Raw genomic sequence first — 13,038 nt, 5'->3', positions numbered from 1 at the left:
GCCCCGAAGGTCCGTAAGCACGTCTAGCGATCTGCCCTGTAGACTAATAGGTTGACTCTGTAGTGCACGAGGCACTTGGGTGATTACCTGCCCTCTCACAGCTGCAACTCTCCTTCTGTGCAGCGTTTCCACAGACCAGTCACAGTCAAGTCTGCAGTCAGGAAATCTAGAAATCTAAGCCGGTGACACTGACGTCAGCCTGGTCTTCAGAATTGCTGGGGAGATAGTCTAGCAAAGAGATTCCTCAACGCTGTGCCTGGAGACTGTTATTCTGTTGGTACAGAGCGGGCCCAGAAATCTATGTTTTAAAACCTGCCCTGGGAAATGGGGCGCCTGGGTGGCTCCGTCAATTAAGCGTCCATCTTTGGCTCAGGTCATGATCTCGTGGCTCGTGGGTTCAAACCCCACATTGGGCTCTGTGCTGTCAGCTCAGAGCTTGGAGCCTGCTTTGGATCCTGGGTCTCCCTCTCTCTCTGCCCCTCCCCCACTCATTCTCTGTCTCGTAATAAAATAAAACCCACCCTGGGAGACCGCCCTGCTCCGTCAGGTGTGAGAGGCCCTGGCTCCAACATGCAGACCGCAGTGCACACCTGTCCTGATAGGCCCTCTCTCTTCAGGGTGGGCAGTATGGGAAGAGGCCCAGGATTTGCAGTCAGAGACAGGCCACTGCCTCCCAACCAGACACTGTGTGGCTGTCACAACGGACGTGACCTCTCTGTGCCTCATTATCAGTCTCAAAAAAAGAGTAGAGTCACATATTCTTCAGAGGAGGATTGGAAAGAAAAGTTAAAGAAGATATTGAGTGGAATGCTCAGCCTGTGGGAGTGTCTCATAATGGTACCAATTATTAGGAGCATCATTACAGATTGATGCCCCCCAGATACCTTGCTGACCCTGTAAATGTAATTTCTTAGGACACTGCCTCTAGCTTGGTGATCCAAACCTTCCTGATGCGGAGTCTCTTCCCAACATAACAGGGGTCATAGGCTCAGAGAGGGCATTTTCACTGTGGTTGGCAAGAACGTTTCAGGACCATAGGCCTGCACACTGCTCCGTCATGAACACCATGATGGGGCACTGATGTGAGGGGGCATGTGTTAGGTACCTCCCAGGACATCTCCCCATCCCCTGTCTCCTCCCGCCCCGTCCCAACACACACACACACATATGCTCTGGCCCTGCTTCCTCAACGCAGTAAGACAGCCCAGGTCAGTCTGCATGCAGGCCTCCCAGATCCCTTCCAAGCCAAACAGAAGGAAACTTTATTGATCAGAGCCTCACCCTGCTTGGTGGTGGTGGTTATTGTGGTTGTAAACATATAACGTTAAGAACAGACACAAAAAACATAAGCACTTAGAAATATCATGAAATCTGGGGCACCTGGGTGGCTCAGTCGGTTAAGCGTCCAACTTTGGCTCAGGTCATGATCTCACAGTTCGTGGGTTCGAGCCCCGCGTCGGGCTCTGTGCTGACAGCTATCTCGGAGCCTGGAGTCTGCTTCGGATTCTGTGTCTCCCTCTCTCTCTGACCCTCCCCTGCTCACATTGTCTCTCTCTCTCTCTCAGAAATAAATAAAAACATTTAAAATTTAAAAAAAAGAAATATCATGAAATCCTAATTAGATTCGCGGTTTGGTGGTAGTGTTTAAAGGGAGCACGTTAATGAAATGTTTGCTTCAGAAAATGGGAAGCAGTTTCCACCAAACAATACTGAATGAAGAGTTTTGTTGCCATGTCTTTCTTAGCTTTGCTTGTGCTTCAAAAAAGTTGGTATTTGCAGTGATTATCTGGGGTCTTAGCAAGGTCTAAGCTGTGTCACATGGAGGTTTTGAGAGGTTTCATGTAGAGCCAAACGGAGAATGCTGAGCTGCTTTTCTGTGGAAAGGTTTCTTTATCTTTTTTTTTTAATTTTTTAAAAATGTTTATTTAATTTTGAGAGAGAGAGACACAGAATGTGAAACAGCTCCAGGCTCTGAGCCATCAGCATAGAGCCTGATGTGTGGCTGGAACCCACGAACCGTGAGATTATGACTTGAACCAAAACCAGATGCTTAACTTACTGAACCACCCAGGTGCCCCCTAGAACTTTTTTTTGTTAATGTTTATTTATTTTTGAACGAGAGAGAGTGCTAGTTGGGGAGGGGCAAAGAGAGAGGGACAGAGGGTCCCAAGCAGGCTCTGTGCTGTACAGCAGTGAGCCAACGTGAGTCTTGAACTCACGAACCACAAGACCATGACCTGAGCTGCAGTCAGACACTCGACCAACTGAGCCACCCAGGCGCCCCTTTTGTGAGAACTTTCAGGGGAAAGAGTCCTACACGCTGCATGTCAGGAAAGTCAGGCAAAGCAGACGGCTCCATGGTCCCCACGCTGTGGGCTTGCGGGTTCTCTGGTGAATCTTCTTGCCACGTCCCCTCTTGCATCTGGAGGCTGGAGGACGGTGTCTCCTGAAGAGGCCTCTGTGTTTACATATCTGCACATCTTCTTTTAAAAATGAGACAGAGAATGGGGCGCCTGGGTGGCTTAGTCGGTTAAGCGTCCGACTTTCGCTTAGGTCATGATCTCGCGGTTCATGGGTTCGAGCCCCGCGTGGGGCTCTGTGCTGACTGCCAGCTCAGAGCCTGGAGCCTATTTCAGAGTCTGTGTCTCCCTCTCTCTCTGACCCTCCCCTGCTCACACTGTCTCTCTCTCTCCTAGAAATAAATAAAAATATTAAAAAAAAAATTAAAAAAAAAAAGAGACAGAGACTTCTGAGCATCTCCGTGTTTGCTGTCTAACCTTAGTTGAGATGAGCTCACTCCTCATCTCCTGTCTCATTGCCCCTTGGTCCTTTTAAACTCAACTCTGAGAAAGATAACAATGTACATAACAGAGTGCACTTTGTGCCCTGCCCTCCGATCCTGTCCCGTGAGGACCACCTCTTCCTACAGCATCACTCCCACCTGTGAATGACCAAGCCCTGCTCCCCATCGCCCAAGAGGCCACTCTTTGTGATGCCCCTGTTGCCCGTGTGGGACATTTCCTTAGCTGAGCTCATGGTCCCCCAGCAGCAGCCCCTAGGACACCCCCTACCAGCTGACCAGTATGGTTCGTGGCACTTACACTGATTCCTCTCGTCTTCCAGTGTGACACCTCGGAGCCACCTTGTTCTTTCTTTATCCCATCTGATATCCTTCAGAGCCCCCCTTCCCCATTACCCCTCATACCATCAAACCATGGAAAGCCAGTACTGGCCGGGGCCTGGGGCCACCTACTTCCTCTTCCTCAGCACACATGTGGACACAGTGGCACAGTGACATCTCAGTGTATGTTAGGATGAGCGGGTGAGGGTCATTGTTTCCTGTGGGATAGCGCAGGCCCTTCTGTCTCCTGTCTCGTTTTTCTCCTTACCCATAGAATCCTAACATATCCTTTGGGTAGTAACCAAACCGATCTTTCTGAAATTAGTCATGGAATGCCCTAAACATCTGGGGTTCCCCATTGCCCATAGGGCAAACATCAGACCCATGGTGGGCAGGGTGGCTGAATGGTTAAGAACATGGTCAGTGGTGCTAGACACTCCTTGAGTTGGGCTGTAGCTTCACCCTTATCCCGGGGCCAAGTATCACCCTGTTAGTTTCCTCATCTGTAAAACGGGGATACTAGTACCTGCGGGGTAGGGTTGTGCTGATTGAGCAAGTTATTATCTATACAGGTACTTCACAGGATGGCCATAGACTAGTGAACAGAAGCAAAAGGTCGGCAATTACTATTTTTAGCAGGTCGTCATGGACAAGAACGGGGCACTGGGGTTGGACAGACTTGAAGCTGCCAATGATAGCGTGACTTCAGTGGGTCCCTCTCCTCTCCAAGCCTCGGTAGCCCTAACTGTGAGTGGGAATGCATTTCCCCTCCACAGAGCTGCTGTTGATCGAGCGACATCGGAGGGTCTCGGCCCGTTAGCCCTATACACAGCCGGCACTTGCTGAGGTGTCATCCACGTCAGCAGCCCTGAAGCTGCAGCCACCGAGCATCAGGGGCTCTCATTGCCCAAGGCGCACCTGCCGCTGTCACTGCACCACCTCATTCTTTCCACACCTGACCACCCCAATCCCCACCTCCCAGGGCCCAGAATGACAGCAGGCAAAGAGCCAGCCCTGACTCATACCTGCCGCTCATGTCCTCCAAGGACCCCGGCTCACACCCACCTTCTCCCTCTCAGAAACCCTACTTTACTTCCTGATCAGTCAGCCCCTTTGCTTCTACCTGACGCAGCCAACGCCCTGAGCAGGAGAGAGATGGGAGAGATGGAGGTTGGCTGGCTGCCAGAGCTGGGATCAGACCGTGGCTCAGTGCAGTAGAGACACGTGCTGCTCAGGTACTCCCCCCTTAGGAGCATCGTTTCCCTGAGCAGACTGGAAACACTGTGCTCCGCCAGCCTCAGAGCCAGGGACAGAGCAGGTGCTTGACCCATATGGGTGAATTCAGACATTGATAAATTTAATAAATGTGCATGATTGCATCTTTGTAAACTCCTTTTTAAAATAGTGGTAAAATTCGCATAACATAACCACTTGTGAGTGTGCAGTTCAGTAGCGTTCAGGGCATTCACGTTGTTGTATCCATCTCTAAGACTCTTCTCATCTGATGAAATTCAAAATCTATACCCATGAAACAACTCCCCCTTCTCCCCTGCCTCAGCCCCTGGCAACCCGATAGGAGTTATCTCTTTTATAAAATCTCAGCCAAGAAACAAAAATGACCATTGACAAAGGCAGCTACCACACCTATTTTTTTCTTTCCATCCACAAAATTGAAATTACTAAACATCACAGCCCCCTGTTACTCTCAAGGCAAAGGTTCTCTCCCTCCTCTCCTTGTCCCGTAATATGGCATCACTCTTTCAGGGGAGCAGCTTAGGCCATATACATGCTCATGTGTCTGTAAAAGCCATAGTCATATTTTTAGGTATTTCACAAAGTACTGAAAGTAAAAACAAATAATAAGTTTCAAAGTGATATTGTTACTTTGCTACATGAAAAAATGATAGATTATTAAAATGTTTTCTCCTAAGACCTGGAATAACTGAAAATAAATTAAATAACACAGCATCTAGGTGAAGTAATGGAAAGGAGAGTGTGTGTCCAGTAACAGAATTCCTGAAAGCGCATCTCAGAGTGTCAACAATCAAGGCTTTGTCAGGGGGAAAAGGAAGTTGTACAAATTGATTTATACCATAAAAACCTCAAAAGTGGAAACAAAAACTGTTTGCCTAGTCTAAGTGACCAGCTGTTGAAGGTAAAACAGGGAGAGTATAAAGCACTCCTAAGCCTCAGGACCCAAGTGAGGACCAAGATTATCAGAGGAATGTGCCCCTGCTGTGACCTTACTGTCCTATTTTCATAGCCAGCCCCTGATGGAGGCTGAAAAAGGAAACAAATGAAAGATGATGTTCAACGCCTACATAAATGAGATCTGCGCCTGTCTGGGAAGTACCACAGGCCAGTAGGATTAGGCAAAGGATCTACATTACGTGTTCAATGTAAATATGGGATTTGCATTTAAAAATTTTTTAATGTTTATTTTATTTTATTTTTTATTTTTAATGTTTATTTTTGAGAGAGAGAGAGAGAGAGAGACTGACCATGAGTGGGGGAGGGGCAGAGAGAGAGGGAGACACAGAATCCAAAGCAGGCTCCAGGCTCCGAGCTGTCAGCACAGAGTCCAATGCAGGGCCAAACTCATGAGCCAAGAGATCATGACCTGAGCTGAAGTTGGCCACTTAACAGACTGAGCCACCCAGGTGCCCCAATGTTTATTTATTTAGAGAGAGAGAGGGAGACACAGAATCTGAAGCAGGCTCCAGGCTCTGAGCTGTCAGCATAGAGCCTGGCACGGGGCTTGAACTCATGAACCGTGAAATCATGACCTGTGCCGAAGTCAGTCGCTTAACCGACTAAGCCACCCAGGTGCCCTGGAAATTACATATTTATGTTCACAAGATCGCATCAACTACATGTGTCAGATGATTTAAATTTGGGTTGTTTTGTTACCTAGAGACGAGAATATGAATTTCTCAAAACAGGAAAGAATCAAAATGAAATGATGGTATAACTCCCTCTTCACCTCCGGCCAGGGGTTCCTCATTCAGTCATCTCTGTGTTTTGTTGCGCTCATGTAAATGCCCCTCCACTGTAATTCTTAGTTATATGAGACCCTGGAAATGAAGAAACCACAGAGATTCGACTGTATAGAACACAGCAGAGGGCTCATGAGCACGTGGGAGTAGGAACTGCCCAGCTGGAGGCCGGTCCCTGTACCGCCCCTGCTGCCTGCAGCCGTGGCATCTGTAACACCCCTGAGTCCACTCTCGTTTTTCTTGCAAAGCAACAATGACACAGCTGTTGAGAAGATTAAGTGTAGCGATACACACATAATACCCAGCCCGGTGAGGCACACATCCTTCTCCACCTTCCCCTCTCCCACCCCCTGGCCTCTTTATCCCTTGCTCCAGAGCTCTTCTAACTCAGGCCTCCTGGTTACAAACCCGATTTGATGGTATGGAACTGGGGTCAGCACGCTCTTTCTGTAAAGTGCCAAATAACAGATACTTTCAGTTTTGCAGGCCGTATGGTTTCTGTAGCAACTACTCAACTCTGCCTCTGCGGCAGAGTTGTAAATATGTAAATGAATAAAGGTAGCTGTGTTCCCATACAACCTTATCTACAAAGCAGACAGTGGGCTGGACTTGGTCCATGGAACCATGTAGTTTGGCAACCTCTAGAATGAAGGAAAGACCTGAAATGCTTCTACTTTGCAACGTTCGATATAATTGCCACGTATGTTCTGTATTCCTGGAGCCAGAGAATCAATTATTACATACCCATGGCACATTTATAAATGTGGGGCAAATACTATGCGGCAGGGAAAAACCTCAGTGATTTCCCAAAAGTAGAATTAGTGTGGATTAAAATGTGACAAAACCAAAGAATAGGCGAAAACATGGTGTGGCTCGCACTAAGGCCTCTCTCTGGGTGCCGGGCCAGGAAACAACTCACTCTTCTGTACTTGTAGGTATGAAATAATGCATTCTTGCTGGAGAGCTGAGCCCTTGGACCGACCTACCTTTTCTGTGCTGAGGCTGCAGCTAGAGAAACTCTTGGAAAGTTTGCCTGAAGTTCAGGACAAAGCTGATGTCATTTACATCAACACACAGTTTCCCGCGAGCTGTGAGGACCCTGGAGAGGGCCCTGCACTTGCTCAGCTAGACATGAACATTGATCTTGACTCTATCATTGGTTCTTGTACTCCCAGTGCTGCTGTCAGTGTGGTCACAGCTGAAGTTCATGAGAGCAAACCTCAGGAAGAAAGGTACATCCTAAACGGGGGCAGTGAGGAGTGGGGAGATCTAGCTTCTGCCGCCCCGACGTCAGGGACGGCGGGAAAGGACTGTGTTGTACCGGAGGACAAACTTGTAAAAAATGGAGTCTCCTGGTCCCATTCCAGCACCTTGCCCTCGGGGAGCCCATCACCAGACGGACTTTTATTTGCCGACGACTCCTCAGAAGACTCAGAAGTCCTCATATGAGGCGACCTGAGAGACATTCCCAACTCAAGGAAATTCTTCTGCTTTAGGAGAATCTCTGAACGTTCCATGTTTTTAGGATTTGTCTTCCTTACCAACCCAGTGCCGTGGCCCAAAAGCACCAGGTGAATGTTGTCAAGTAAGTCATCATTAAAAATACATGATATATATTTATTTAAAGAAGAAATACATTTATATGTATATGATGGAAAGAGACAAAGATCTATTTTAATAAAAGATGACTTATTTCATGTTGCTTACCTTGCAGATCTAAGATTTAAGCTTTAACAGCCTCATCTCTACCGCTGTTCCTTGATGTGAACATTTGCACAGAGTCAGTGTTGTTTTTTTAAAGTCCTTTGCCACGACTATTAAGTGTAAAAATATTTGTAAAATGGAATGCTGTATTTGGCTTCACTTTTGGTCTTATGAAAAATCTGATATTCGTACGTGAATCATCTATTTGATACTGATTTATTTAATATTTAAAGTTTTATAACTGATTAATTCTTTGATGTGATTTCCTAATAAAATCTGAATGAGGAAGGATGTGTCGTACTTATTTGGAAAGACAGTGGTGACCGACCAGCGGCCTCCATGCCTCTGCAAAGAAATTCCCTTAATGGCTGGCCCTTGATGCAATTGCGTTGACCGATTGTGGCATTGTTCTGGAAAGATATGGACAAACCACTCCAGTGTCCAAAGGTGAAGAACAAAATATATTAAAGGATTGACAAGTACAATCTGAGTGGAAAGATTGAAACTAACTTGTAGAAGAGAATCTGACAGGTAACACGCTTTTCCGTTTGGGAGTCACAACTTATAGGAGGTGGACCCGGGCAGTGGGCAAGGAACAGGCTCAGAGTTCAGTATCTCTGAGCTCACAGCCTGGCTGTTCTCTGTCATGACAGCGGTTGTTGGTTGAACACTTGCTATGTTTCGAGCACTTTATGTGAACTGCCCCATTTAATCTGGATAGCGCTGCCATAGGTAGCAATGCCATTATCATGTATGGACCAGGAAACCTAGGCTGGAAGCGTCAAGCACCATGTGATGGCTCACAACTAGAGAGGGTGGAGCCAGAATTTCAGAACCAAGTACTCTGATGCCGGCGGACTCTGCATGTGGTTGGGGGGTTTGCTTCAGAGCCTCTTGACCTTTTCATTTTAGCGAAGAAACACACAGGTAGCACTTTGTGGCCACACACAGGACTCATTTAATCCTGATAACAACCCCGGCTGGCAGGTACTTCTATTATCTCCATTTCACAGATGGGCAGGCTGAGGCAAGGAGAACCTAACTCCCTCCGCTAGGGAAGGCAGAAGACTGATGCCGTGGGAGCACGGGTCCCTCAGGCCTGTTGCTCCCCAGTTGTGAGCGGCCTCACCCAAGCCCCAGCAGTTAAGGCTCAGCGCGTGCACTGGGTCCAGCCTGGGTCCTTGTCCCCGCTGCCAAACCAGGAGCCACAGTCGCCAACGGGAGCCAGCTTCACTGTTCCTGTGAAATGCTCTATACAAAAAAGTTCTGAGGGTTTGAAAAGGATCTGCATTGTTATAGAAAATGCCAGCATTATATTTTGTCAGTGAAAGAGGAAAAAAAAAAAGAGGCTGTGAGAGCCTATAGAGATAATTTCTATTGTTAGAAATGTGGAATGGTTGTTTAAAATACCAATAAAATTTTTATGACCTACTTGTGCAAAGAAAGTTTCTTGTTGATGATGACTATCAAGAATGTGAAGGGCGCCTGGGTGGCTAAGTTGGTTAAGCATCCAACTTTGGCTCAGGTCATGATCTCACGGTGTGTGGGTTCGAGCCCCACGTCGGGCTCTGTGCTGACAGCTAGCTCAGAGCATGGAGCCTACTTCGGATTCTGTGTCTCCCTCTCTCTCTGACCCTCCCCTGCTCACGTTATCTCTATCTCTCTCAAAAATAAATAAAACATTAAAAAATTAAAAAAAAGAAAGAATGTGAATAGTTCATCATTAAGTTCTTGATCAGGAACTGACTGGCTAGTTCGATAAACAGTAAAACCCCAATGCAGAAAGGTTATGTCCACATCCATAAGATAATGAAGCAAATTGAAAAACTGTTACTTGGAAGTTTCATATAAATTGAATATGAAATAACTAAATTAATATACTTAGTGTTTCATATCTCTATCTTTAATTGTATAGTGTAAACAAATATATAATAAATAGCTCATCAAATTGCACAGCCCTCTCCCCCCAAATCCTGTCCACTTTGCTCCGTATATGCCATGTGGCTTGAGAAGGGCTGAGAAGCCTGGATCGGTTCTGCTACAGAAGAGCACAGAGATGTGGGCAAGCTGTGGCTTCTGGTTTTTCTTCAGACATCAACAAACACAGCAGAGAAACTCACTTCATCCAACCCACAGTGGTGCACCAGGTCCTTGATTAAATGGCATGTGATGGACAACACCTTCCCCTCCCAGCTTCCTTTACCCAAGAGGGGAAGGAAACTAACCACCATCATTCAGACATTTCAGTCTCCTCGCTGAGAACTTTGGAACCACCGTGGTTCTTATGAGCCACATCGGAATGTTTGAAAGTTCTCAAAGAACTAACTTTCAGAGGACCCAATCATTAGGAAACTCTTGTACTGCCTCCTGAGCATGAACTAAAAATAGCCTTTTAAATTCTCTTTTGTATAAACTGAAATTACTTTTGTAAAGTGGCCCATCAAGGATGGGCAAAAGGAGGGGAGAGAAAACAGAGAGAAACAAATCGGGTCATTGTCTTCAGCCAGCTGGGACAGGGCTGGGGAGGTCAAGAGGGCAAGACAAATAAACAAATACCAGAAATACTGGTGACCTACAGGTTGGGACAAACTCTGCCTTGTGAGGGTTTTTTCTTGCCTTCCTCCCTCCACCCCTCCTTCCTCTGCCTTCCCTTCCTTTCTATCCTTTCCTTTCCTGGCTTTTCTTTTTCTTTCTTTCTTTCTTTCTTTCTTTCTTTCTTTCTTTCTTTCTTTCTTTCTTTCCTTCCTTTCTTTCTTTCTTTCTTTCTTTCTTTCCTTTCTTTCCTTTCTTTCTTTCTTTCTTTCTTTCTTTCTTTCTTTCTTTCTTTCTTTCTTTCTTTCTTTCTTTCGAGAAGTGAAGATCAGAACCTCATGAGCTGAGGAGTACCTGGGTGGATCAGTTGGTTAAGCGTCCGACTTCAGCCCAGGTCATGGGTTCAAGCCTGGGTTGGGCTCTGCTGACAGCTCAGAGCCTAGAGCCTGCTTCAGATTCTGTCTCCCTCTCTCTCTGCCCCTGCCCCGCTTGTACTTACTTTCTTTCTCTCTTTCTCTCTCTCTCAAAAATTAAAAGAAAAAAAAAGAACCTCATGAGCTGGGCCACACAGCCAGTGACTAAGGCTGGAAGGGACCTAGTGGTATGAGCACTCCTTGAGTGGTCTGGGCAGGTCACTCGGCTCTCCTGGATAGCAAGCAGCACCTTCTCTGCAACCCCTAGGTGATGATGTAGGAAGGGGAGAAAGCAAGGTCTTTGAAATAACTCTATGCTTATTAGAGGCTTTCCCCAATTAGAAGTGTCTCCTAATTTCATTTTTTATGCAGTACAAACTCACCATTTGTCATATTAGAAATCTTTTCTCTAATGATGTTATCAACTCCTCCCAAAAATCACACAAACTAACTGAAAAATAAAATAATTTCATCACTGCCAGGGATGCCCACAGTTGGGGAAGTTGGTAGAGTGAAGGGAACTGGCCATCATCCCTCACCTCGAGTGGCTCTTGGGCTCAAACGCAACTCCCTACGTCCTGATGCCAGGAGGTTCCTCTTCTGTCCATCTCATCCTGGAATTTGGTTACTTGTGAGCCTCAGAGCCCACCCCTCCCTATATATGAGTGATGGCAAGCAGTAGTGGCCTTATGGACTAGATTTGGGGAGCTGAGGTGGGTCCAAGTGCCCTCCAGGGATGGAGAGACTCCTCTCAGCCTCCATGACCCTAGACCAAGCAGAAGTTCCTGCTCAGGAAATAAGCCAAACCACAGTCTCTTATCTTGCAAATCAGAATAACTGTGGCCAGACTAATCCTGATTCATGAAAGTTAAGACCTTTGTGACTTCTGGTCAATGGCAAAAACAAGTAGGAACTTCTGCTGAGTCAATGGGAAAATAATTGGCCCCAAAATAAACCAGCTATGACAGCAACTTAACTTCTCTAAAGACATTTAGTTACCTTGGATGACAAGCAGGAAAAATGGGAAGTTTCATTTTCGTTAACAAACATTTCAGCAATGCCCAGTGTTTCTATATGTAGATTTTATCTTTTCTCTTTTAAAGCTCCCAGAACAGAAGTAAAACTTCCCATCATCTATTTCACTTAAGCATGTCTAAATTGCTAAACTTAATTGTATTTAAATGTAATGATTATTTCTAGAAGCTGTAACCCAAAGACCACTACTTCAGAATATTTTCATGTACAATATCTTCCTTTGAAACGGGATTCCATGTATAGATATTTCAAAGACCAACTTGAGAGTTCTATATATATTAACGCTTCCTACCTCAATGATATAAGAAGCTCAAATTAATTAGTGAATTTATTGAAACCGCACAGTTATAAATTCTACCCAAGACAGTGTTTTCAAACAAACATCCTGTGAGGACACATGTAATAAATTCATCCATTTACTAATACTCACTGAGAAGAAGGCCCTTTTCTGGACATTGGGATTTGCAAAGAACAGCCTTGCTGTCTTGATAACAGTTCAGCGGAGGGAACACATGGCTTCAAATGAATACTTTCTTTTAAAGAATATTCCTCAGAATGCTCTGACTTGCACATTTTGTTGAAGCCAACCCTGCAGATGTTGTTTAGGCTCTAAACAAACCTCAGAACTAGAAAGCAAGTGCTTTCCCTGGAAGCAGGCTCTAAGGCCTTGCCCCATAAAACTTAACATTAAAGGGACATGCATTGGAGTTTGAAAAACAAAATTCCATTATACCACCAATGGTCTGAGCAGTTCAAAGGAACATAGGGGGCTTCTTTAATACCATGAGTCCTGATGGCCTCTTTTAACATTGTTTCTCCAAAGATAGAAAATAATTTCTTGTTACATAAATTTGCAGTTCTCTAAATCTTTTTCTTTCTATGCTTCAGATTAGAGTATCTCTAATGATCTATCTTCAAATTTGCTGATTCTTTCTTTCCCAGGCTCACATCTGCTGTTGAGTCCTTCTAGAATGTTTTTCATCTCAATAACGGGAGTCTTTATTTTATTTTTAAAAATTTTAAATGTTTGTTTGTTTGTTATTTATTTTTAGAGAGAGAGACAGAGTGTGAGCAGGGGAGGGGCAGAAAGAGAGAGGGAGACACAGAATCTGAAACAGGCTGCTGACTCCTGCTGTCAGCACAGTACCCATTGTGAGGCTTGAACTCACTAACCATTGAGATCATGATGTGAGCTGAAATTGGAGGCTTAAGTGACCGAGCCACTTAGGTGCCCCTT

At 45.6% G+C, this 13,038-nt stretch overlaps 1 protein-coding gene across 1 annotated transcript in view; it reads left to right on the top strand.

Moving 5' to 3' along the window:
• The window catches only part of MERTK (MER proto-oncogene, tyrosine kinase), a 112,651-nt gene extending 104,532 nt beyond the window's left edge, over positions 1-8,119 (top strand). The window contains exon 19 of the mRNA XM_077773492.1: positions 7,053-8,119. Within this exon, the coding sequence (XP_077629618.1) occupies positions 7,053-7,566 (514 nt within the window). The 3' untranslated portion in view covers positions 7,567-8,119. The remainder of the gene's footprint in view (positions 1-7,052) is intronic.
• Positions 8,120-13,038: the final 4,919 nt, after the last annotated feature.

The sequence above is a fragment of the Crocuta crocuta genome, unplaced genomic scaffold (genome assembly GCF_008692635.1).
Source record: "Crocuta crocuta isolate KB4526 unplaced genomic scaffold, BGI_CrCroc_1.0 scaffold67, whole genome shotgun sequence".
Classification (NCBI taxonomy): domain Eukaryota; kingdom Metazoa; phylum Chordata; class Mammalia; order Carnivora; family Hyaenidae; genus Crocuta; species Crocuta crocuta.
This window is presented reverse-complemented; position numbering and strand designations above follow the sequence as displayed.